This window comes from Hemitrygon akajei, chromosome 28, assembly GCF_048418815.1.
Source record: "Hemitrygon akajei chromosome 28, sHemAka1.3, whole genome shotgun sequence".
NCBI lineage: Eukaryota > Metazoa > Chordata > Chondrichthyes > Myliobatiformes > Dasyatidae > Hemitrygon > Hemitrygon akajei.
In genome coordinates this window covers 11,326,859-11,346,159 of record NC_133151.1, presented here as the reverse complement: position 1 = coordinate 11,346,159, position 19,301 = coordinate 11,326,859, and the positions used below count along the sequence as shown (strand labels likewise).

The window sequence follows — 19,301 nt, the reverse complement described above, 5'->3', positions numbered from 1 at the left end:
CGACATCAGTGGTTGTGCAGAAGAGATCCACTCGGCTTATCTTTCGGCCCCTTTAATGAGCAGCCGAAGAAATTAAGCCTGTGTTCTTCGGTGTTTGGAAGAATGAGGAGCAATCTGGTCGGGACTTTCAGATCCCGAGGGAGGCAGTGACGGCGGGGGCGGGGGGATGTGGAGACGTTCTCACCAGTGGGAGGGTCTGGTTTGAAGGGACAGAGATGCAAGATTAGGGGCTGCCGTTTAAAACCGAGGCATGTCCGATTTCCTCGCAGAGTAGGAAATCCCTGGAATTCAAAGGCGGGGGGGGGGGGGTATGGAGGCTGAATATTGATGTTAATGCACTTTAGTTTGTTATTTATGTGGAATTCATCTGGAGATTTTAATCTTTCATAAGTTATCATGTGTTATGTGTACTACTGTGCTTTACACCCAGGTTTAGAGAAATGTCTCATTTCTATATACTTTATATGGTTATATATGTTATATATTGGGGGGGGGGTTGATTTTGATATGTTTGTGGCCTAAGGTAGGAGGAGTCAATTTTAGAAAACCTAGCACATTTATTTTTCTCACAGTCCCCTCCAAAATTTACACACTTGGTCCAGTGGTCGTGGAGCATACGGATCTTGGACCTCCAGAAAGTGTCCACAGATAAGTTCATGGCCTGAGGTAGAGGATGAGTTATACACACAGGTCAACTCTGCAGAAAGTTTGAAGTTAATCACTCATCTCCTTCTACCTGAGGCCACGAACTTATCAATCACCCCGATGAGTTAACTTCAAACTTTCTGCACAATCACTCAAAGAGTTGAACTGCACGTGCACGTAACGAGAGCTGTATAACTCATCTCCTTCTACCTTAGGCCACGAACTTATCAATCACCCCTGCTTTGGACACTTTATGAAGGTCCAAGATCCATATGCTCCACAACCCCTGGACTAAGTGTGTAAATGTAGGAGGGGACTATTTTGTAATATAAATGTGCTAGGTTTTCTAAAATTGACGGCTTCTACCTTACGCCACAAACTTATCAATCACCCCTCGTATATTGTGTATAGTTTAATCACAATAAACTGCACTTGATTAGTGCAAACCATAAACACGAGAAAGTGTTCAGATGCCGGAAATCCACAGTAACATACACAAAATGCTGGAGGGACTCAGCAGGTCAGGGAACGTCCGTAGTCGCCGTTTCGGGCCGAGACCCTTCTTCAGGACTGGGAAGGAAGGGGCCATGTAAAGATAGCCACCGTTTTGGGCCGAGACCCCTCCTCGGCACCGGAAAGGAAGGGCGGGGGGGGGAGGAGATGCCAGGATAAAAAGGTGTGGGGGAAAGGAAGGAGGGCTGGCTGGAAGGTGACAGGTGAAGCCAGGCGGGTGGGAAAGGTCAAGGGCTGGAGAGGAAGGAATCGGATAGGAGAGTGGACCGTGGGAGGAAGGGAAGGAGGAGGGGACCCAGAGGGAAGTAATAGGCAGGTGAGAAGAAGTAAATGGTCAGGGTGGGGGTAAAAAGAAGGGCAGTGGGGGAATTTGCTCATGCCATTGGGTTGGAGGCTTCCCAGACGGAGTTTAAGGTGTTGCTCCTCCACCCCGAGGGTGGCCTCATCCTCGCACGAGAGGAGGTCGTGGATCGATGTGTTGGAACAGGAGTGGGAAGCGGAATTAAAATGTTTGGCCACTCATCGGCAGATGGCGCGGAGGTGCTTGGCGAAGCGGTCCCCCAATCTGCGGCGGGTCTCCTCGATTCAGAGGCCCCATCGGGAGCACCGGACCCAACGGAGCAGCCTCACTCAGAGGGACTGTTTGGGGCCCTGAATGGAGGCGAGGGAGGAGGTGAATGGGCAGGCTAATTGCAGGTATAAGTGCCGGGAGGGAGATTAGTGAGGAGGGACGAATGGACTACGGAGCGAGGGAAAGCAGAAGCGGTGAGGGTAAAGATACATTTATTGTAGATAGTCAGAAGAGAAATAAGACAACTTTAATGAAAGTTTGGGGAACTAGCACAGGGGAGAGGGATGAGGATTCAGTCAGGTCGGCCATTAATAGTGGCACCAGCCAACTCCGGTTCCCATTTTTCGTACATTTACAGCCCTGTGTGTGAGTGGGAGGGGAGGGGCTTGGTTTGGAGGTTTGCCTGCCTCGGTGACCCGGACAGCTGTGCTGGCTGGAGTCAGGGCTTTGTGCTTTGACTCCTGGTAAGGCCACCCACGCCAAACAGGTCAAAGGGTAGAGGCCAGACTAAGAGTGGGGTTCGGGGTTCAGCTCGGGGCTAACAAACCTGAATGGTCAGACAAAACTGTTACAGACACGTACAAACAAGCTGGATGAACTCAGCAGGTCGGGCAGCATTCGTTGAAACGAGCAGTCAATGTTTCAGGCCGAGACCCTTCGTCAGGACTGAAGAGGGAGGGGGCAGGGGCCCCATAAAGAAGGTGGGGAGAGTGAAAAACCAATCAGAAAGATCAAGGGGTGGGGGAGGGGAAGCAGGGAGGGGATAGGCAGGAGAGGTGAAGAAGGAATGTAAAGGGAAAGCACTGTGAAGTAGGAGAAGGCAGAGTCGTGAGAGAGGTGATAGGCAGCTGGAAGAGGAGACAGAGTGAAACTGGGATGGGGGAAGGGAGAGGGAGGGAATTACCAGAAGTTGGAGAATTTGATGTTCATACCAAGAGGCTGGAGGCTACCCAGACGGTATATGAGGTGTTGCTCCTCCAACCTGAGTTTGGCCTCATCATGGCAGTAGAGGAGGCCATGTATGGACATATCTGAATGGGAATGTGAAGCAGAGTTGTAGTGGGTGGCAACCGGGAGATCCTGTCTGTTGTGGCGGACGGAGTGGAGGTGCTCGACGAAGCAGTCCCCCAGTCTGCGTCGGGTCTCGCCGATGTAGAGGAGGCCACACCGGGAGCACCGGATGCAATAGATGACCCCAACAGACTCACAAGTGAAGTGTTGCCTCGCCTGGAAGGACTGTTTGGGGCCCTGAATGGTGGAGAGAGAGGAGGTGTAGGGACAGGTGTCGCACTTACGCTTGCAGGGATAAGTACCAGGTGGGAGATCCGTGGGGAGGGACGTGTGGACCAGGCAGTCGCGGAGGGAACGATCCCTGCGAAAAGCAGAGAGGGAAAGATTTGACGTGTTGATTTGACCACAGCATCTGCAGTGTACTTGGTGAAAACTGTTACGGAAACAGCAGTGACGAATCCTCCTACATCCGAGTGTGACGGTATTCCCGAGTCTCCACTCGGACTTGCACGACTGACAGGAGTGCAAACCGAGAGGAAGCTCCTGACACGAGGAGGGAAGCCCCGAACGCTGCCAGAGATGGGAGGACCTTCACTGCTGCCCTGAGCGGGCTGCAGCTAACTCTGCCGTTGCCCGCGGGCACGCCACGTTGGGAGCCGAACTATGTGGCAACTCTTGCGGGCAGCCCCCAGCTCGTGCCGGTAAATGGCGCGTTTCCCTGTCCGCTTTGGCGTACATGCGAGAAATAAGCCGGAATTCGAGTCCTCTCCCTCAAAACCCCCGCCGAAAACTATAGGGCACACCGAGTGGAGAGAGCCATGGCTGAAACGAGGGGGGCAGACGCTGCCCCCTCTGGCAGGGACCCTGCACCCTTGTGCACGCGATGAGTGGTTAAGCTAGCAACTCTACAAGACACTGACGATGCCAACACCCGTTTCTTTGCCGATATTTTTTTTTTCTCACTCTGTTAAAACCTGTACACGCTTAAGTTAATTTTTAAAAAACCTCCCACAGATGGAGTTAGGTCAGTTCTTGCATGGTGACTTTGCTGATGATGCGGGAACGCCGGGGGATGCACTCCAGGTCGAAGTGGCTCTCATAGATGGTGGGAGAGAGCTTCCAGCGATTGCCCCGGTACAGACCCAGGTAGGTGTACGCGTCGGGCTTGAAGGAGAGCGGGCACTTGATGCCCAGCGAGCGGATGGCAGTGTCTAGGCTCACCACCTGTGCCAGGTCGGTGAAGTCGTCGCCGGGGACGCAGATCACGTGCTTGGCCCCCGAGGAGGGGCAGAAGGGGCTGACCTTGGCGGCGGGCAGCTTGCCGTCCATCACCGCCCGGGCGATGCGCCCCCAGGCCTGGTCGACCTTGAAGCCCGTGTCCAGGTGCATCAGCCACTTGCCACTCAGCACCTTGCGGTTCAGCGCCAGCTCGCTGACCGTCTCGAAGGTGACCGGCCCGGCCGCTGGACAGCAGCCGCTCCCAGTCCTCCTGCAGGCCCTCGGCGTTGCCGGACTCGGTCGGCGGCGCGCTGCTCGGCCCGTAGACGACGATCCAGCCCACCGGCTCGCCCCCCCTGCCCCGGCGTCCCGTGCCGGAAGGTGCGGGAGGGGCGGTTGCTGTCCAGCCAGTCGTTGAACTCGGCCCGCGGGGTCTTGCGGCCGTCGAAGACCACCCAGGGGTCCATGTCGGCCGCCATCGACTCCGCCGCGTAGTCGACCGCCTCACGGGGCTCCCCGGCCGCTGGTGCCGCCTCGCCCTCCTCCTCCTCCTCATGGTCACTCATCCTGCAGGTCTCCGGGCGGTGGGGGTCCTGTGTTAAAGGGAATGGGAGAGAGTGAGCCATGGGCTTTTGGTGGAGGGGGGTAGGAGCTGCCACCTGCTCTATCCCGTCTGACAGCCCATCCACACTCACCCCTCCTCCTGTTCTCTTGACCTCACAATATACCTCATTGTGACTTTGCACCTGACTGCCTGAACCACACTTTCTCTGTATTGCCTTCTGCAGGGCATACCTAATAAAGTGGCCCTTGAGTCCCAGTTCCCCATCAAGTTCAGGCTCAGAAACATCAAATGCTCCTCATCCATTGGGCCTTTCATAGATTCATACAGCACAGAAAAAGGCCCTTCAGCCCATCTGATCTGTGCTGACCAAGGTTCCCATCTCATCTAAGCTGCTCTCACTATCCCATACCCCACTAAATCCATGCGAGAGTCTTGGAAAAGTCATACCTATCCCAACCCACTTCCGCTGGGTAGCTTGTTCCATAATGCACCCCCCCCCCACCCCCGCGTAAGGAAGTTGCTCCTCGAGAAAGAGCCCCAAGAGTCACACCACCAGGTTCAGGAACAGTTACAATCCCTCAACCATCAGGCTCCTGAACAGAAGGGGACAACTACACTCATCTATTGAGATGTTCCCATAACCAATGATCTCACTTTAAGGACTCTTTACCTCATGTTCTCGATATTTATTGCTATTTATTTATATTTGCATTTCCACTGTTTGTTGTCTTCTGCACTCTGGCTGATCTTTCACTGATCCTGTTTACAGTTACTATTCTATAGATTTGCTGAGTATGCCCGCAGGAAAATGAATCTCAGGATTGTATGTGGTGACGTACATGCACATGGATAATAAAATTTACTTCGAACTTTAAAGCCACAGGGCTTTCCAGCAAGCCCGTGTCACCCAATTACACCCATGTGACCAATTAACCCACTAACCTAGCAACACACACACAATGCTGGAGGAGCTCAGCGGGCCAGGCAGCGTCTGTGGAAAAGAATAAACAGTCGACGTTTCCGGTTAGACCCTTCAACAGGAAACATTAAGCTAGACTATTTTCTCATGGAGAGAAAATTACGAAATCTGAGGTGCAAAGCGAGTCCTTGTGTGGGACTCCCTAGTGGTCATCTTTAGGGTGGTGAATGCAGTGTTCGCATCCTCTTTGAGAGGACAAGAATATGAAAGCAGGGATGTAATGTCGAGACATTATGACGCGCTGCCGATGTCTCACTTGCAGTTTTGGGCTCCTTATCTGAGAAAGAATGCGACACACACAAAATGCTGGTGGAACACAGCAGGCCAGGCAGCATCTATAGGGAGAAGCGCTGTTGACGTTTCGGGCCGAGACCCTTCGTCAGGACTAACTGAAAGGAAAGATAGTAAAAGATATGAAAGTAGGAGGGGGAGTGGAAAATGTGAAATGATAGAAGACCGGAGGGGGTGGGCTGAAGCTGAGAGCTGGAAAGGTGATAGGGAAAAGGGACACAGAGCTGGAGGAGGGAAAGGATCATGGGATGGGAGGCCTCGGGAGAAAGAAAGGGGGAGGGAAGCACCAGAGGGAGATGGAGAACAGGCAGAGTGATGGGCAGAGAGAAAGAAAAAAAACGGAGGGGAAAAAAAAACTAAATATATCAGGGATGGGGTAAGAAGGGGAGTAGGGGCATTAACAGAAGTTAAAGAAGTCAATGTTCATGCCATCAGGTTGGAGGTTACCCAGCCGGTATATAAGGTGTTGTTCCTCCAACCTGAGTGTGGCTTCATCTTGACAGTAGAGGAGGCCGTGGATAGACATATCAGAATGGGAATGGGACGTGGAATTAAAATGCGTGGCCACTGGGAGATCCTGCTTTCTCTGGCGGACCGAGCGTAGGTGTTCCACGAAACGGTCTCCCAGTCTGCGTCAGGTCTCACTAATATATAAAGGGCCACACTGGGAGTACTGGACGCAGTATACCATACCAGCCGACTCACAGGTGAAGTGTCGCCTCACCTGGAAGGACTGTCTGGGGCCCTGAATGGTGGTGAGGGAGGAAGTGTAAGGGCAGGTGTAGCACTTGTTCCGTTTACAAGGATAAGTGCCAGGAGGGAGATCGGTGGGAAGGGATGGGGGGGATGAATGGACAAGGGATCTCCCTCCTGGCACTTATCCTTGCAAGCGGAACAAGTGCTACCCCTCCCTCACCACCATTCAGGGCCCCATACGAGCGGAATTAGTGCAGAGGGGATTTACAAGGGTGTTGCCTGGATTGGGGAGCATGTCTTATGAGAATAGGTTGAGTGAACTTGGCCTTTTCTCCTTGGAGTGACGGAGGATGAGAGGTGACCTGATGGAGGTGTATAAGATGATGAGAGGCATTGATCATGTGGATAGTCAGAGGCTTTTTCCCAGGGCTGAAATGGCTAACACAAGAGGACACAGGTTTAAGGTGCTTGGAAGTAGGTACAGAGGAGATGTCAGGGGTAAGGTTTTTACTCAGAGAGTGGTGAGTGTGCAGAATGGGCTGCCGGCAATGGTGGTGGAGGCGGATATGATAGGGTCTTTCTTTTTCTTTCGACAATATCTTTATTGTTTTTTTAAATAAAGAGAACATAGTATAAAGGAGAATTATGCAGTGCATAACAAATGTAACAATTCACATTCATGAAAGAGATACAATAGGATCTTTTCAGAGACTCCTGGACAGGTACATGGAGGTTAACAAAACTGAGGGCTAAGGGTAACCCTGGGTAATTTCTAAGGTAAGTACATGTTCGGCACAGCTTTGTGGGCCGAAGGGCCTGTATTGTGCTGCAGGTTTTCTATGTTTTTATGAGGTATAACAGAAAGGGCAGTGTGGGTAGACTAAGTGAAAAATAGCAACAACGTAGATTATGAGGTCAAAATGGCCAATTAAACCGTCTGTTCCATCTGCACAACCTCCCTGTCCCTCCATTCCCTGCGCATAGAGACACAGAACAGGCCATTCGGCCCACAATGTTGTGCTATACCAACTAAAAAGCAAATCAAAATGACCCAAACACTAACCCCTCCTACCTACACCATGTCCTTATCCCTCCATCTTCCTCACATCCATCTGCCTATGCAAACGTCTCTTAAAAGCCTCTACCTCTACCACCACACCAGGCATCCACCACTCTCTGAGTAAAAAACTTACCCCTCACATCCCCCCTCTCACCTTCAATGCTGCCCTCTGGTATTAGACATTTCAACCCTGGGAACAGATACTCCCTGTCCACTCTATCTATGCCTATCTTACAAACCTCTATCAGATCTCCCCTCAGCCTCTGTTTTATCCAGCACACGCCCTCTAAACCAGGCAGCGTCATGGTAAACCTCTCCTGCACCCTCCCCAAAGCCCCAACATCCTTCCTGTAGTGGGGCGGCCAGAACTGTATGCAGTACTCCAGACGTGGCCTGACCAGAGTTTTATAAAGTTGCAACATAACCTCTTGACTTTTGAATCCAATCGACTAGTAGAGGCAAGCATCCCATCAGCCTTCCGAGCCACCTTATCGACTTGTGAGGCCACTTTCCAGGAGCTACGAACTTGGATCGATTGTATTTATCTTCAGCACCTCCCTGGCCAATGCACTGGAAGTATCCACTACACTGTCTTTAAAAGACCTTGCCTGGCACACCTCCTTTGCGTTCTGCACTCTCACCTTAAACGCTTGCGTTCCTGAATTTGTTTTTACAGCACTACAAAAGATTATTCTCACAAAGGTACAAAAAACACTAAGTATTCACAGGACAGTGAGCAATTTCAAATTAAAATCTGATTATTACTGTCTATAAGACGGCCAATTCGCCAGGGAGCCCACCGCTGCAGAAAACCCCGCCATACCCATCGTGACCACGTTCTCCCTCCCCAAGGAACCCGAGCACGAACGTATCCCTGGAAGAGCCCTCGAGTGCCTGCCGCCAGGACCTGCGAACAGTCACCCTGGCCAGGCTCGGTAGCAAGGCCACCCGCAGATCTGCCAAGCAAACCACCCCCTTCCCAGCTGAGCGCCTGTACGTCAGGAGCACGGGGCTGAAGTGTCACCGGGAGCTGTGGATTATCCCTTTCAGATAGGGGCTGCAACCTCTGTCCATACAGACGTGGTACACCGACTCCTCTGGTCACAGGACAGGGTGTCGCCTAAAAACTTATTCGATATTTTCTGTGTAATGGATTTGTTCACTGACTTTTATGAATACTGCAATGGGGGCCCTCAACTCACAAGGAGGAGGGGTTATCCCCCACAGCTAGACATTTCCTCTAGCTCAACGCAGGGTCATCTACTAGAGACCTCAGCCTTGGAATCACACGTTCGCTGCCATTTTTGTTACTATCTGCGTTTCTTGGTTCGTATTTGTTCAGGGAGTAGATCGATTGAGTTTTATTCTAATTTCAATGATACACTGACAGATAAATACAGATGGCTAAGGACAAGGTAAAATTCATTTCTTTTAATGTCAATGGGCTATTAAATCCAATCAAACGTAAGATAATTTTATCCAATTTGGAACAATTTGATTTATACTGGGAAAAATGGTTTAACTACATAATGCCTCATAGGCCTGATTTTATTCTCACAAATCAATGGATTTGTTGTAAAAAAAAAGATCACTCCCTACTTGTACATAGTTCTTTCCTTTTGCTTGTTTTTTCTTTCCACTCTTTTCTATAAGTGTATACCTCAGATGAATACTTTGTGGGGATTTGTGATATATATGATATATAGGTACAGTGTCTGAAATACATCTTATGGAAATATTTGTTTGATGATGAACTTCAATAAAAAAATAAATTACAAAAAAAAAACTTATTCTACGCAACACCTTCCACCTCGAGTCCCCAATGTACAGGGGAAGCCCCCCTGCATAAAGAGGTTTCTGCTGGGGACCACCCTTGCCCTCTAGCATTAGAAATATTGACCTTGTCTATTCTCTCTATGCCTCTGATGGTTTTGAAAACTTCCATTAGGCTTAGCCGCTGAGAAAGGGGTGACACGGTAGCGTAGTAGTTAGCGCGATGCTTTACATGTGCAGGCGACCAGGGTTCGATTCCCGCCACCGCATGTGAGGAGTTTGTACGTTCTCTGCCCGCGACCGCGTGGGTTTCCTCCGGGTGCTCCAGTTTCCTCCCACGGCCCAAAGACGTAGGTTAATCAATCAGTGTAAATTGTCCCATGATTTGGCCGGGATTAAATTAGGGGATTGCTGGGAGGCCCTGCTCAAAGGGGGGGAAGAGCCTATTCCGTGCTGTATCTCAATAAAATAATTTTAAAAAGAAACAAGTTTGTCAAATCTCTCTCTGCAACAAAGTACATTTAATACCAGTAAACCTCTCCTACACCCTGTCCAAAGCCTCAGCGTCCTTCCTATACATGGCGTGGCTAGGAATACTCCCTGATGTGGCCACACCAGAGTTTTACAAAGTACAAAGGTTCATTTTATTATCAAAGTGAGTATGCAGAATGCAACTCTGAGACCCATCTTCTCCAGATAGTCACAGAATACAGTAAACCTTACAAGTAGTTGAGGGAGACATCGACTCTTCCCCCCGCCCCCCCACAAAAAGAAAATGCAAAAACTCGCAAACCCACCCACCCCCACCGAAACCCCTTCCTTGGCCAGAAACTGACAGAGCACGCGAAGTTGCAACGTAACTTCCCGACCCCTGAATTTAAGTGTCTTGACTTATGAAGCCAGGCACACCACGTGCCTTCTTTACTGCCCCGGCAAACCGTGTGCCTGCTTTCTGAGAGCTAAGGGCTTGGTCACCAAGATCCCTCTGACCAGAGTGACGCCTCTTTTCATTTGATCTCTCAAGGCAGGGCAGCACAGTGTGGAGGCCAGCGGCTGTGGACTCTGAGGTTCATGTGTTTCTGGATTCCACTTGCTTCCCTAGCTACAGGCCCCCGGGGTAGGAGGGGAGAAGAGGGGGGCGTCACCCTGGCAACAAGCGACACGGAGGAGTGCGGCCTGTCTCCCTAGCAACAAGACCAACCTTTGGAGGAGGGAGGGCCCGTCACCCAGCAACTGGGGTGGGGAAGAGAGGACCAGTGTCCTCAGCAACAGGCCCTGGGGGTAGGAGTGGGTTCTCGTCTCCCTAGCAACAGGTCCCCCGGAGCAGAGAGGGCCTGCCTCCCTGGCAACAGGCTGGGAGGAGGGTGTACTCATCTCCCTAGCAACAGGCCCTGGGGGTAGGAGTGGGTTCTCGTCGCCCTAGCAACAGGTCCCCCGGAGCAGAGAGGGCCTGCCTCCCTGGCAACAGGCTGGGAGGAGGGTGTACTCATCTCCCTAGCAACAGGCCCTGGGGTAAGAGCGGACTCCCGTCTCCCTAGCAACAGACCCCGAGGGCGTCACCCGAGCGAGGGCCAGGGTATTACCGAGGCCTTTCCTCCCTCTCGTCCCCCAGGTTCCCACCCTCCATCCCCGCGTCTCACCGTTCCTCTTCCTGTCTCTTCGCTTCCCTCGGGCGGGAGGCCCCTCCGACCCGGCGTCGGAGGAGGCAGAGTCGGGACACCAGCTGGAGGGGGCGTGTGTGTGTGTGTGAAAAGCGGGCCGCGGCCGGACAGGCGAACGGGCTGGCCGCCTCCCTCAGCCGTCAGCGCGCCGGCCCTCCCCGGAGGACCCCGCGCCGCCCCGCTGACGTCAGGGAGCCCGAGCCCGAGCCCCGCAGCCGGAGGCCGAGATGCCGTCGAAGAAGAAAAAATACAACGCGCGGTTCCCGCCGGTGAGTCCCGGTCCGGGGCGGGGACATGTCCTGGGGGTGGGGGGTCCGGTACTGGGGTTCCCGCCGGTGAGTCCCGGTCCGGGGCGGGGACATGTCCCGGGGGTGGGGGGGTCCGGTACCCGGTTCCCGCCGGTGAGTCCCGGTCCGGGGCGGGGGACATGTCCCGGGGGTGGGGGGGTCCGGTACTGGGGCTCCCGCCGGTGAGTCCCGGTCCGGGGCGGGGACATGTCCCGGGGGGTGGGGGGTCCGGTACCCGGTTCCAGCCGGTGAGTCCCGGTCCGGGGCGGGGACATGTCCCGGGGGTGGGGGGTCCGGTACCCGGTTCCAGCCGGTGAGTCCCGGTCCGGGGCGGGGACATGTCCCGGGGGTGGGGGGGTCCGGTACCCGGCTCCCGCCGGTGAGTCCCGGTCCGGGGCGGGGGACATGTCCCGGGGGTGGGGGGTCCGGTACCCGGCTCCCGCCGGTGAGTCCCGGTCCGGGGCGGGGACATGTCCCGGGGGGTGGGGGGTCCGGTACCCGGCTCCCGCCGGTGAGTCCCGGTCCGGGGGCGGGGACATGTCCCGGGGGTGGGGGGTCCGGTACCCGGCTCCCGCCGGTGAGTCCCGGTCCGGGGCGGGGACATGTCCCGGGGGTGGGGGGTCCGGTACCCGGCTCCCGCCGGTGAGTCCCGGTCCGGGGCGGGGACATGTCCCGGGGGTGGGGGGGTCCGGTACCCGGCTCCCGCCGGTGAGTCCCGGTCCGGGGCGGGGACATGTCCCGGGGGTGGGGGGTCCGGTACCCGGCTCCCGCCGGTGAGTCCCGGTCCGGGGCGGGGGACATGTCCCGGGGGTGGGGGGTCCGGTGCCCGGCTCCCGCCGGTGAGTCCCGGTCCGGGGCGGGGACATGTCCCGGGGGGTGGGGGGTCCGGTACCCGGCTCCCGCCGGCGAGTCCCGGTCCGGGGCGGGGACATGTCCCGGGGGTGGGGGGGTCCGGTACCCCGCCGGTGAGTCCCGGTCCGGGGCGGGGACATGTCCCGGGGGGTGGGGGGTCCGGTGCCCGGTTCCCGCCGGTGAGTCCCGGTCCGGGGCGGGGACATGTCCCGGGGGTGGGGGGTCCGGTGCCCGGTTCCCGCCGGTGAGTCCCGGTCCGGGGCGGGGGACATGTCCCGGGGGTGGGGGGTCCGGTACCCGGTTCCCGCCGGTGAGTCCCGGTCCGGGGCGGGGGACATGTCCCGGGGGGTGGGGGGTCCGGTACCCGGTTCCAGCCGGTGAGTCCCGGTCCGGGGCGGGGACATGTCCCGGGGGTGGGGGGTCCGGTACCCGGTTCCCGCCGGTGAGTCCCGGTCCGGGGCGGGGACATGTCCCGGGGGTGGGGGGTCCGGTACCCGGCTCCCGCCGGTGAGTCCCGGTCCGGGGCGGGGACATGTCCCGGGGGTGGGGGGTCCGGTACCCGGCTCCCGCCGGTGAGTCCCGGTCCGGGGCGGGGACATGTCCCGGGGGGTGGGGGGGTCCGGTACCCGGTTCCAGCCGGTGAGTCCCGGTCCGGGGCGGGGACATGTCCCGGGGGTGGGGGGTCCGGTACTGGGGCTCCCGCCGGTGAGTCCCGGTCCGGGGCGGGGGACATGTCCCGGGGGTGGGGGGTCCGGTACCCGGTTCCAGCCGGTGAGTCCCGGTCCGGGGCGGGGACATGTCCCGGGGGGTGGGGGGGTCCGGTACCCGGTTCCAGCCGGTGAGTCCCGGTCCGGGGCGGGGGACATGTCCCGGGGGTGGGGGGTCCGGTACCCGGCTCCCGCCGGTGAGTCCCGGTCCGGGGCGGGGACATGTCCCGGGGGGTGGGGGGTCCGGTACCCGGCTCCCGCCGGTGAGTCCCGGTCCGGGGCGGGGACATGTCCCGGGGGTGGGGGGTCCGGTGCCCGGCTCCCGCCGGTGAGTCCCGGTCCGGGGCGGGGACATGTCCCGGGGGTGGGGGGGTCCGGTACCCGGTTCCAGCCGGTGAGTCCCGGTCCGGGGCGGGGACATGTCCCGGGGGTGGGGGGGTCCGGTACTGGGGCTCCCGCCGGTGAGTCCCGGTCCGGGGCGGGGGACATGTCCCGGGGGTGGGGGGTCCGGTACCCGGTTCCAGCCGGTGAGTCCCGGTCCGGGGCGGGGACATGTCCCGGGGGGTGGGGGGGTCCGGTACCCGGTTCCAGCCGGTGAGTCCCGGTCCGGGGCGGGGACATGTCCCGGGGGTGGGGGGTCCGGTACCCGGCTCCCGCCGGTGAGTCCCGGTCCGGGGCGGGGACATGTCCCGGGGGTGGGGGGTCCGGTACCCGGCTCCCGCCGGTGAGTCCCGGTCCGGGGCGGGGGACATGTCCCGGGGGTGGGGGGGTCCGGTGCCCGGCTCCCGCCGGTGAGTCCCGGTCCGGGGCGGGGGACATGTCCCGGGGTGGGGGGGTCCGGTACCCTTCTCCCGCCGGCGAGTCCCGGTCCGGGGCGGGGGACATGTCCCGGGGGTGGGGGGTCCGGTTCCCGGCTCCCGCCGGCGAGTCCCGGTCCGGGGCGGGGACATGTCCCGGGGGTGGGGGGTCCGGTACCCGGTTCCCGCCGGTGAGTCCCGGTCCGGGGCGTGGACATGTCCCGGGGGTGGGGGGTCCGGTACCCGGTTCCCGCCGGTGAGTCCCGGTCCGGGGCGGGGACATGTCCCGGGGGTGGGGGGTCCGGTACCCGGTTCCCGCCGGTGAGTCCCGGTCCGGGGCGGGGACATGTCCCGGGGGTGGGGGGTCCGGTACCCGGTTCCCGCCGGTGAGTCCCGGTCCGGGGCGGGGGACATGTCCCGGGGGTGGGGGGGTCCGGTACCCGGTTCCAGCCGGTGAGTCCCGGTCCGGGGCGGGGACATGTCCCGGGGGTGGGGGGTCCGGTACTGGGGTTCCCGCCGGTGAGTCCCGGTCCGGGGCGGGGACATGTCCCGGGGGTGGGGGGGTCCGGTACCCGGTTCCCGCCGGTGAGTCCCGGTCCGGGGCGGGGACATGTCCCGGGGGTGGGGGGTCCGGTACCCGGTTCCCGCCGGTGAGTCCCGGTCCGGGGCGGGGGACATGTCCCGGGGGTGGGGGGGTCCGGTACCCGCCGGTGAGTCCCGGTCCAGGGCGGGGAGATGTCCCGGGGGTGGGGGGGTCCGGTACCCGGTTCCCGCCGGTGAGTCCCGGTCCGGGGCGGGGACATGTCCCGGGGGTGGGGGGGTCCGGTACCCGGCTCCCGCCGGTGAGTCCCGGTCCGGGGCGGGGGACATGTCCCGGGGGTGGGGGGTCCGGTACTGGGGTTCCCGCCGGTGAGTCCCGGTCCGGGGCGGGGGACATGTCCCGGGGGTGGGGGGTCCGGTACTGGGGCTCCCGCCGGTGAGTCCCGGTCCGGGGCGGGGACATGTCCCGGGGGTGGGGGGGTCCGGTACTGGGGTTCCCGCCGGTGAGTCCCGGTCCGGGGCGGGGGACATGTCCCGGGGGTGGGGGGTCCGGTACCCGGTTCCCGCCGGTGAGTCCCGGTCCGGGGCGGGGGACATGTCCCGGGGGTGGGGGGGGTCCGGTACCCGGTTCCCGCCGGTGAGTCCCGGTCCGGGGCGGGGGACATGTCCCGGGGGTGGGGGGGGTCCGGTACCCGGTTCCCGCCGGTGAGTCCCGGTCCGGGGCGGGGACATGTCCCGGGGGTGGGGGGTCCGGTACCCCGGTTCCCGCCGGTGAGTCCCGGTCCGGGGCGGGGACACGTCCCGGGGGTGGGGGGTCCGGTACCCGGTTCCCGCCGGTGAGTCCCGGTCCGGGGCGGGGACACGTCCCGGGGGTGGGGGTCCGGTACGGGGCTCCCGCCGGTGAGTCCCGGTCCGGGGCGGGGACATGTCCCGGGGGTGGGGGGTCCGGTACCCGGTTCCAGCCGGTGAGTCCCGGTCCGGGGCGGGGACATGTCCCGGGGGTGGGGGGTCCGGTACCCGGTTCCAGCCGGTGAGTCCCGGTCCGGGGCGGGGACATGTCCCGGGGGTGGGGTGTCCGGTACCCGGCTCCAGCCGGTGAGTCCCGGTCCGGGGCGGGGACATGTCCCGGGGGTGGGGGGTCCGGTACCCGGTTCCAGCCGGCGAGTCCCGGTCCGGGGCGGGGACATGTCCCGGGGGTGGGGGGTCCGGTACCCGGCTCCCGCCGGCGAGTCCCGGTCCGGGGCGGGGACATGTCCCGGGGGTGGGGGGTCCGGTACCCGGTTCCAGCCGGCGAGTCCCGGTCCGGGGCGGGGACATGTCCCGGGGGTGGGGGGTCCAGTACCCGCCGGTGAGTCCCGGTCCGGGGCGGGGAGATGTCCCGGGGGTGGGGGGTCCAGTACCCGCCGGTGAGTCCCGGTCCGGGGTGGGGACATGTCCCGGGGGTGGGGGGTCCGGTAACCGGCTCCCGCCAGTGAGTCCCGGTCCGGGGCGGGGGACATGTCCCGGGGGTGGGGGGTCCGGTACCCGGTTCCAGCCGGTGAGTCCCGGTCCGGGGCGGGGGACATGTCCCGGGGGTGGGGGGTCCGGTACCCGGTTCCCGCCGGTGAGTCCCGGTCCGGGGCGGGGACATGTCCCGGGGGTGGGGGGTCCGGTACTGGGGTTCCCGCCGGTGAGTCCCGGTCCGGGGCGGGGACATGTCCCGGGGGTGGGGGGTCCGGTACCCGGCTCCCGCCGGTGAGTCCCGGTCCGGGGCGGGGACATGTCCCGGGGGTGGGGGGTCCGGTACCCGGCTCCCACCGGTGAGTCCCGGTCCGGGGCGGGGACATGTCCCGGGGGTGGGGGGTCCGGTACTGGGGTTCCCGCCGGTGAGTCCCGGTCCGGGGCGGGGGACATGTCCCGGGGGTGGGGGGGTCCGGTACCCGGCTCCCGCCGGTGAGTCCCGGTCCGGGGCGGGGACATGTCCCGGGGGTGGGGGGTCCGGTACCCGGCGGTGAGTCCCGGTCCGGGGCGGGGAGATGTCCCGGGGGTGGGGGGTCCGGTACTGCGGTTCCTGCCGCTGAGTCCGGTGTGGGATATGTCCCGGGGTGGGTGTGTCGGGTCGGGTACCGCGGCTCCCGCCAGTGAGTCTGGGATCCGGGACCTGAACTGGGGTGTGGGGTCTGGGAACCGGGATATGAACTGGTGGGATGAGTGAGGTACACCGTGGGTTGGGGTGGGTGTCCGCCCTGTTTGTCCGGGTCCGTTGGGGGTTGGGGGGGGAGGTTGTCGCCGTTTTCTGCTGGTGGATATGGGACATCCTGGGGATGGGGTTTCCTGGCGAGTAGTCGGGGGTCGGTGAGGAGGGGGCCGTGCACCGTGGCATTTGTCTAACGGGCAGTGAGATGGGGGGGGGGCTGACAAAGACAGGGGAGCAGGAGAGGTCACCAGCCAAAGGCCTGGGTGGCAGGGGAAGGCTGGGCCGAGGGTGGCGGGACAGGTACATTGGCACCATTGTGAGCAAGATGGTAGGGAGCCCAAAGAATAGCCCGGTAGGGCGAGGTGGCTGTAGACTCCAGAAGGGTGGTGTTGAGGTGGTGGACCCCCACTAAGAGGGTAACATGAGTGGGGGGGGGGGGCACAGGTATGATGAAACAAGCCGGTTCTACAGGCGCGTCGATGCATTCTGTAATCTGCAGGAAGAATTCCGGGGAGAGGCTGGGTTGGAGAGGGGAGGTGCGCAGAGACCCCCGACAGCCCGGTCTGAGGAGGGAGATGTGGGCGGACTCGGGCTGCCGACCTGGAGGAGCGAAATGGTTTCTTATCGTCGCCGATACAGAGAAAAGCTCACCTTGCAAATCAAATCATTCAGTGCACCGAGGTCGAACACAGTTTCAGAGAGTGCAGTGGAGGGAAATGATAAGGCGCAAGATCATAATGAGATGGATCGTGAGGTCAAGAGTCTATCTTGTCGTCTTTGCTTTTCACCGCTTGCGCAATTTGGATTTTTTTTGCACCTTGGGGTTTTTTTTTTAATGGATTCCATGTTTTTCTTCTTCTGTGGCTGTCTGTGAAAAGACGAATCTCGGTTGTATATTGCATACGTACTTCAAATCCTTCGAAGAGCCTTCTAAAAGCAGGGTAAAAGCTGTCCTTGAGCCTGGCTGTACATGCTTTCAGACGTGTATCTTCTGCCTAACTGGAGGGGCCAGGTGTGAAAAGACCCTGGTGGTGAGAAGTGGGGGGAGGAGGAGAGAATGTCTGGGGTGGGTGGGGTCTCTTACTGCGTTGACTGCTTTACCGGGGCAGCTTTGGTGCAACTGAATTTCCCGCAGGGGGTGGGGGTCAGGGGGCTTGGTGGGCTGAGTTTCTGGAACAGACACATGGGCAGTCTGGGTGTAAGATTTCGGAGCAGAATGAGGCCGTTCAGCCCATTGTGTCTGCTCTGGCATTCCATCATGGCTGATTCATTACCCCTCTCAACCCCAATCCCTTCCCTTCTCCCCATAACCTTTGATGTCCTCACTAATCAAGAACCTATCAACCTCAGTTTTAAATACACCCAATGACATGCCCTGCACAGCCGTCTGTGGCAATGAGTTCAACACATTCCCCACCCTCTGGCTAAAGAAATTCCTCCTCATCTCTGTTCTAAAGGGGCATTTTGTTTATTTTGAGGCTATGCCCTGAGTGCCTAGGCTCCCCCACTATAGGAAACATCCTCTCCACATCCACTCTATCTGTGTCCTCTGGTCCTAGACTCCCCCACTATAGGAAACATCCTCTCCACATCCACTCTATCTGTGTCCTCTGGTCCTAGACTCCCCCACTATAGGAAACATCCTCTCCACATCCACTCTATCTGTGTCCTCTGGTCCTAGACTCCTCCACTATTGGAAACATCCTCTCCACATCCACTCTATCTGTGTCCTCTGGTCCTAGACTCCCCCACTATTGGAAACATTCTCTCCGCATCCACTCTATCTGTGTTCTCTGGTCCTAGACTCCCCCACTATAGGAAACATCCTCTCCGCATCCACTCTATCTGTGTCCTCTGGTCCTAGACTCCCCCACTATAGGAAACATCCTCTCCACATCCACTCTATCTGTGCCCTCTGGTCCTAGACTCCCCCTCTATTGGAAACATCCTCTCCACATCCACTCTATCTGTGTCCTCCGGTCCTAGACTGCCCCACTATAGGAAACATCCTCTCCACATCCACTCTATCTGTGCCCTCTGGTCCTAGACTCCCCCTCTATTGGAAACATCCTCTCCACATCCACTCTATCTGTGTCCTCTGGTCCCAGACTCCCCCACTATAGGAAACATCCTCTCCACATCCAGTCTAACCAGGCCTTTTTTCGTTCGATGGGTTTCAGTGAGATTTCCTCTCATTCTTCTAAACTCCAGTGAGTACAGGCCCAAAGCCATCAGACAGTCTTCATACGTTTACCCCTAAACTCTCTTTGGTTCTGCTCCTGCCCCTGGAGACCTCGGAGCTGACAGCCCACTGCCCCTGCGTGTCTCAGTTTCGTACTTTGCAGAGCAGAAGAATGAGGGGGTTGTTTCATTGAGACCAATTAAATATTGAAAGGCCTTGGATAGAGTAGACGCGGAGCAGATATTTCCAATAGCGGGAGAGTCTGGGACCAGAGGGCACAGGCGAATGTCCATTTGGAACAGGGATGAGGAGGAATTTCTTTAGCGGGGGGGGGGGGGATGTGAATTTGTGGAATTCCTTGCCCCATGTGGCTGCGGAGTCCAAGTCACGGGGCCTGTCTGAAACGGAGGTTGATAGGGCAGGGAAATCCTGTGGCAGCAACCCCACGAGCTGGCCGGGACGGGCAACGCACTCAGATTACACCGAGGAAACAGAGTGAAGACAGTAGCCAACAATAAGCAATGCTCACTGTGTCCACTCGATCAGCAGGGGCATTGTTGTCGTTGTCATCATCAGGAGCCGTGCCCAGTTTGAGCTTTGTCTGCCATGGCCCACACACTCCTGTTCCGAGTCACGTGGATCAATTCATTGGTCTTCATTTCCAGTTCTCTGGCTGCCGTCTCCATCATCATCTGTCTTTGCCTTCCTCTTCCTTTCTTCCCTTCAATCTTTCCCATAATCACTGAGCATCCTAACTCCTCTTTCCTAATCACGTGC

General features: G+C 59.1%; 2 protein-coding genes across 3 annotated transcripts in view; one reads left to right on the top strand and one right to left on the bottom strand.

Moving 5' to 3' along the window:
- Positions 1 to 1,011: 1,011 nt before the first annotated feature.
- c28h11orf68 (chromosome 28 C11orf68 homolog) lies at positions 1,012 to 11,123 on the bottom strand. The gene is given in 4 exon segments (XM_073031319.1): positions 1,012 to 4,192; positions 4,194 to 4,305; positions 4,307 to 4,551; positions 10,963 to 11,123. Coding segments are annotated over 3 exon segments (762 nt in total). The 5' UTR covers positions 4,525 to 4,551; positions 10,963 to 11,123; the 3' UTR covers positions 1,012 to 3,760.
- The window catches only part of drap1 (DR1-associated protein 1 (negative cofactor 2 alpha)), a 32,690-nt gene continuing 24,484 nt past the window's right edge, over positions 11,096 to 19,301 (top strand). Inside the window, exon 1 of one of the 2 annotated variants that reach the window (XM_073031320.1) lies at positions 11,096 to 11,252. In XM_073031320.1, coding sequence (XP_072887421.1) covers positions 11,211 to 11,252 — 42 coding nt within the window. In that variant the 5' untranslated portion in view covers positions 11,096 to 11,210. Of the gene's footprint in view, positions 11,253 to 16,026; positions 16,032 to 19,301 lie in introns of those variants that run through there. The other variant, XM_073031321.1, reaches the window with a different exon arrangement.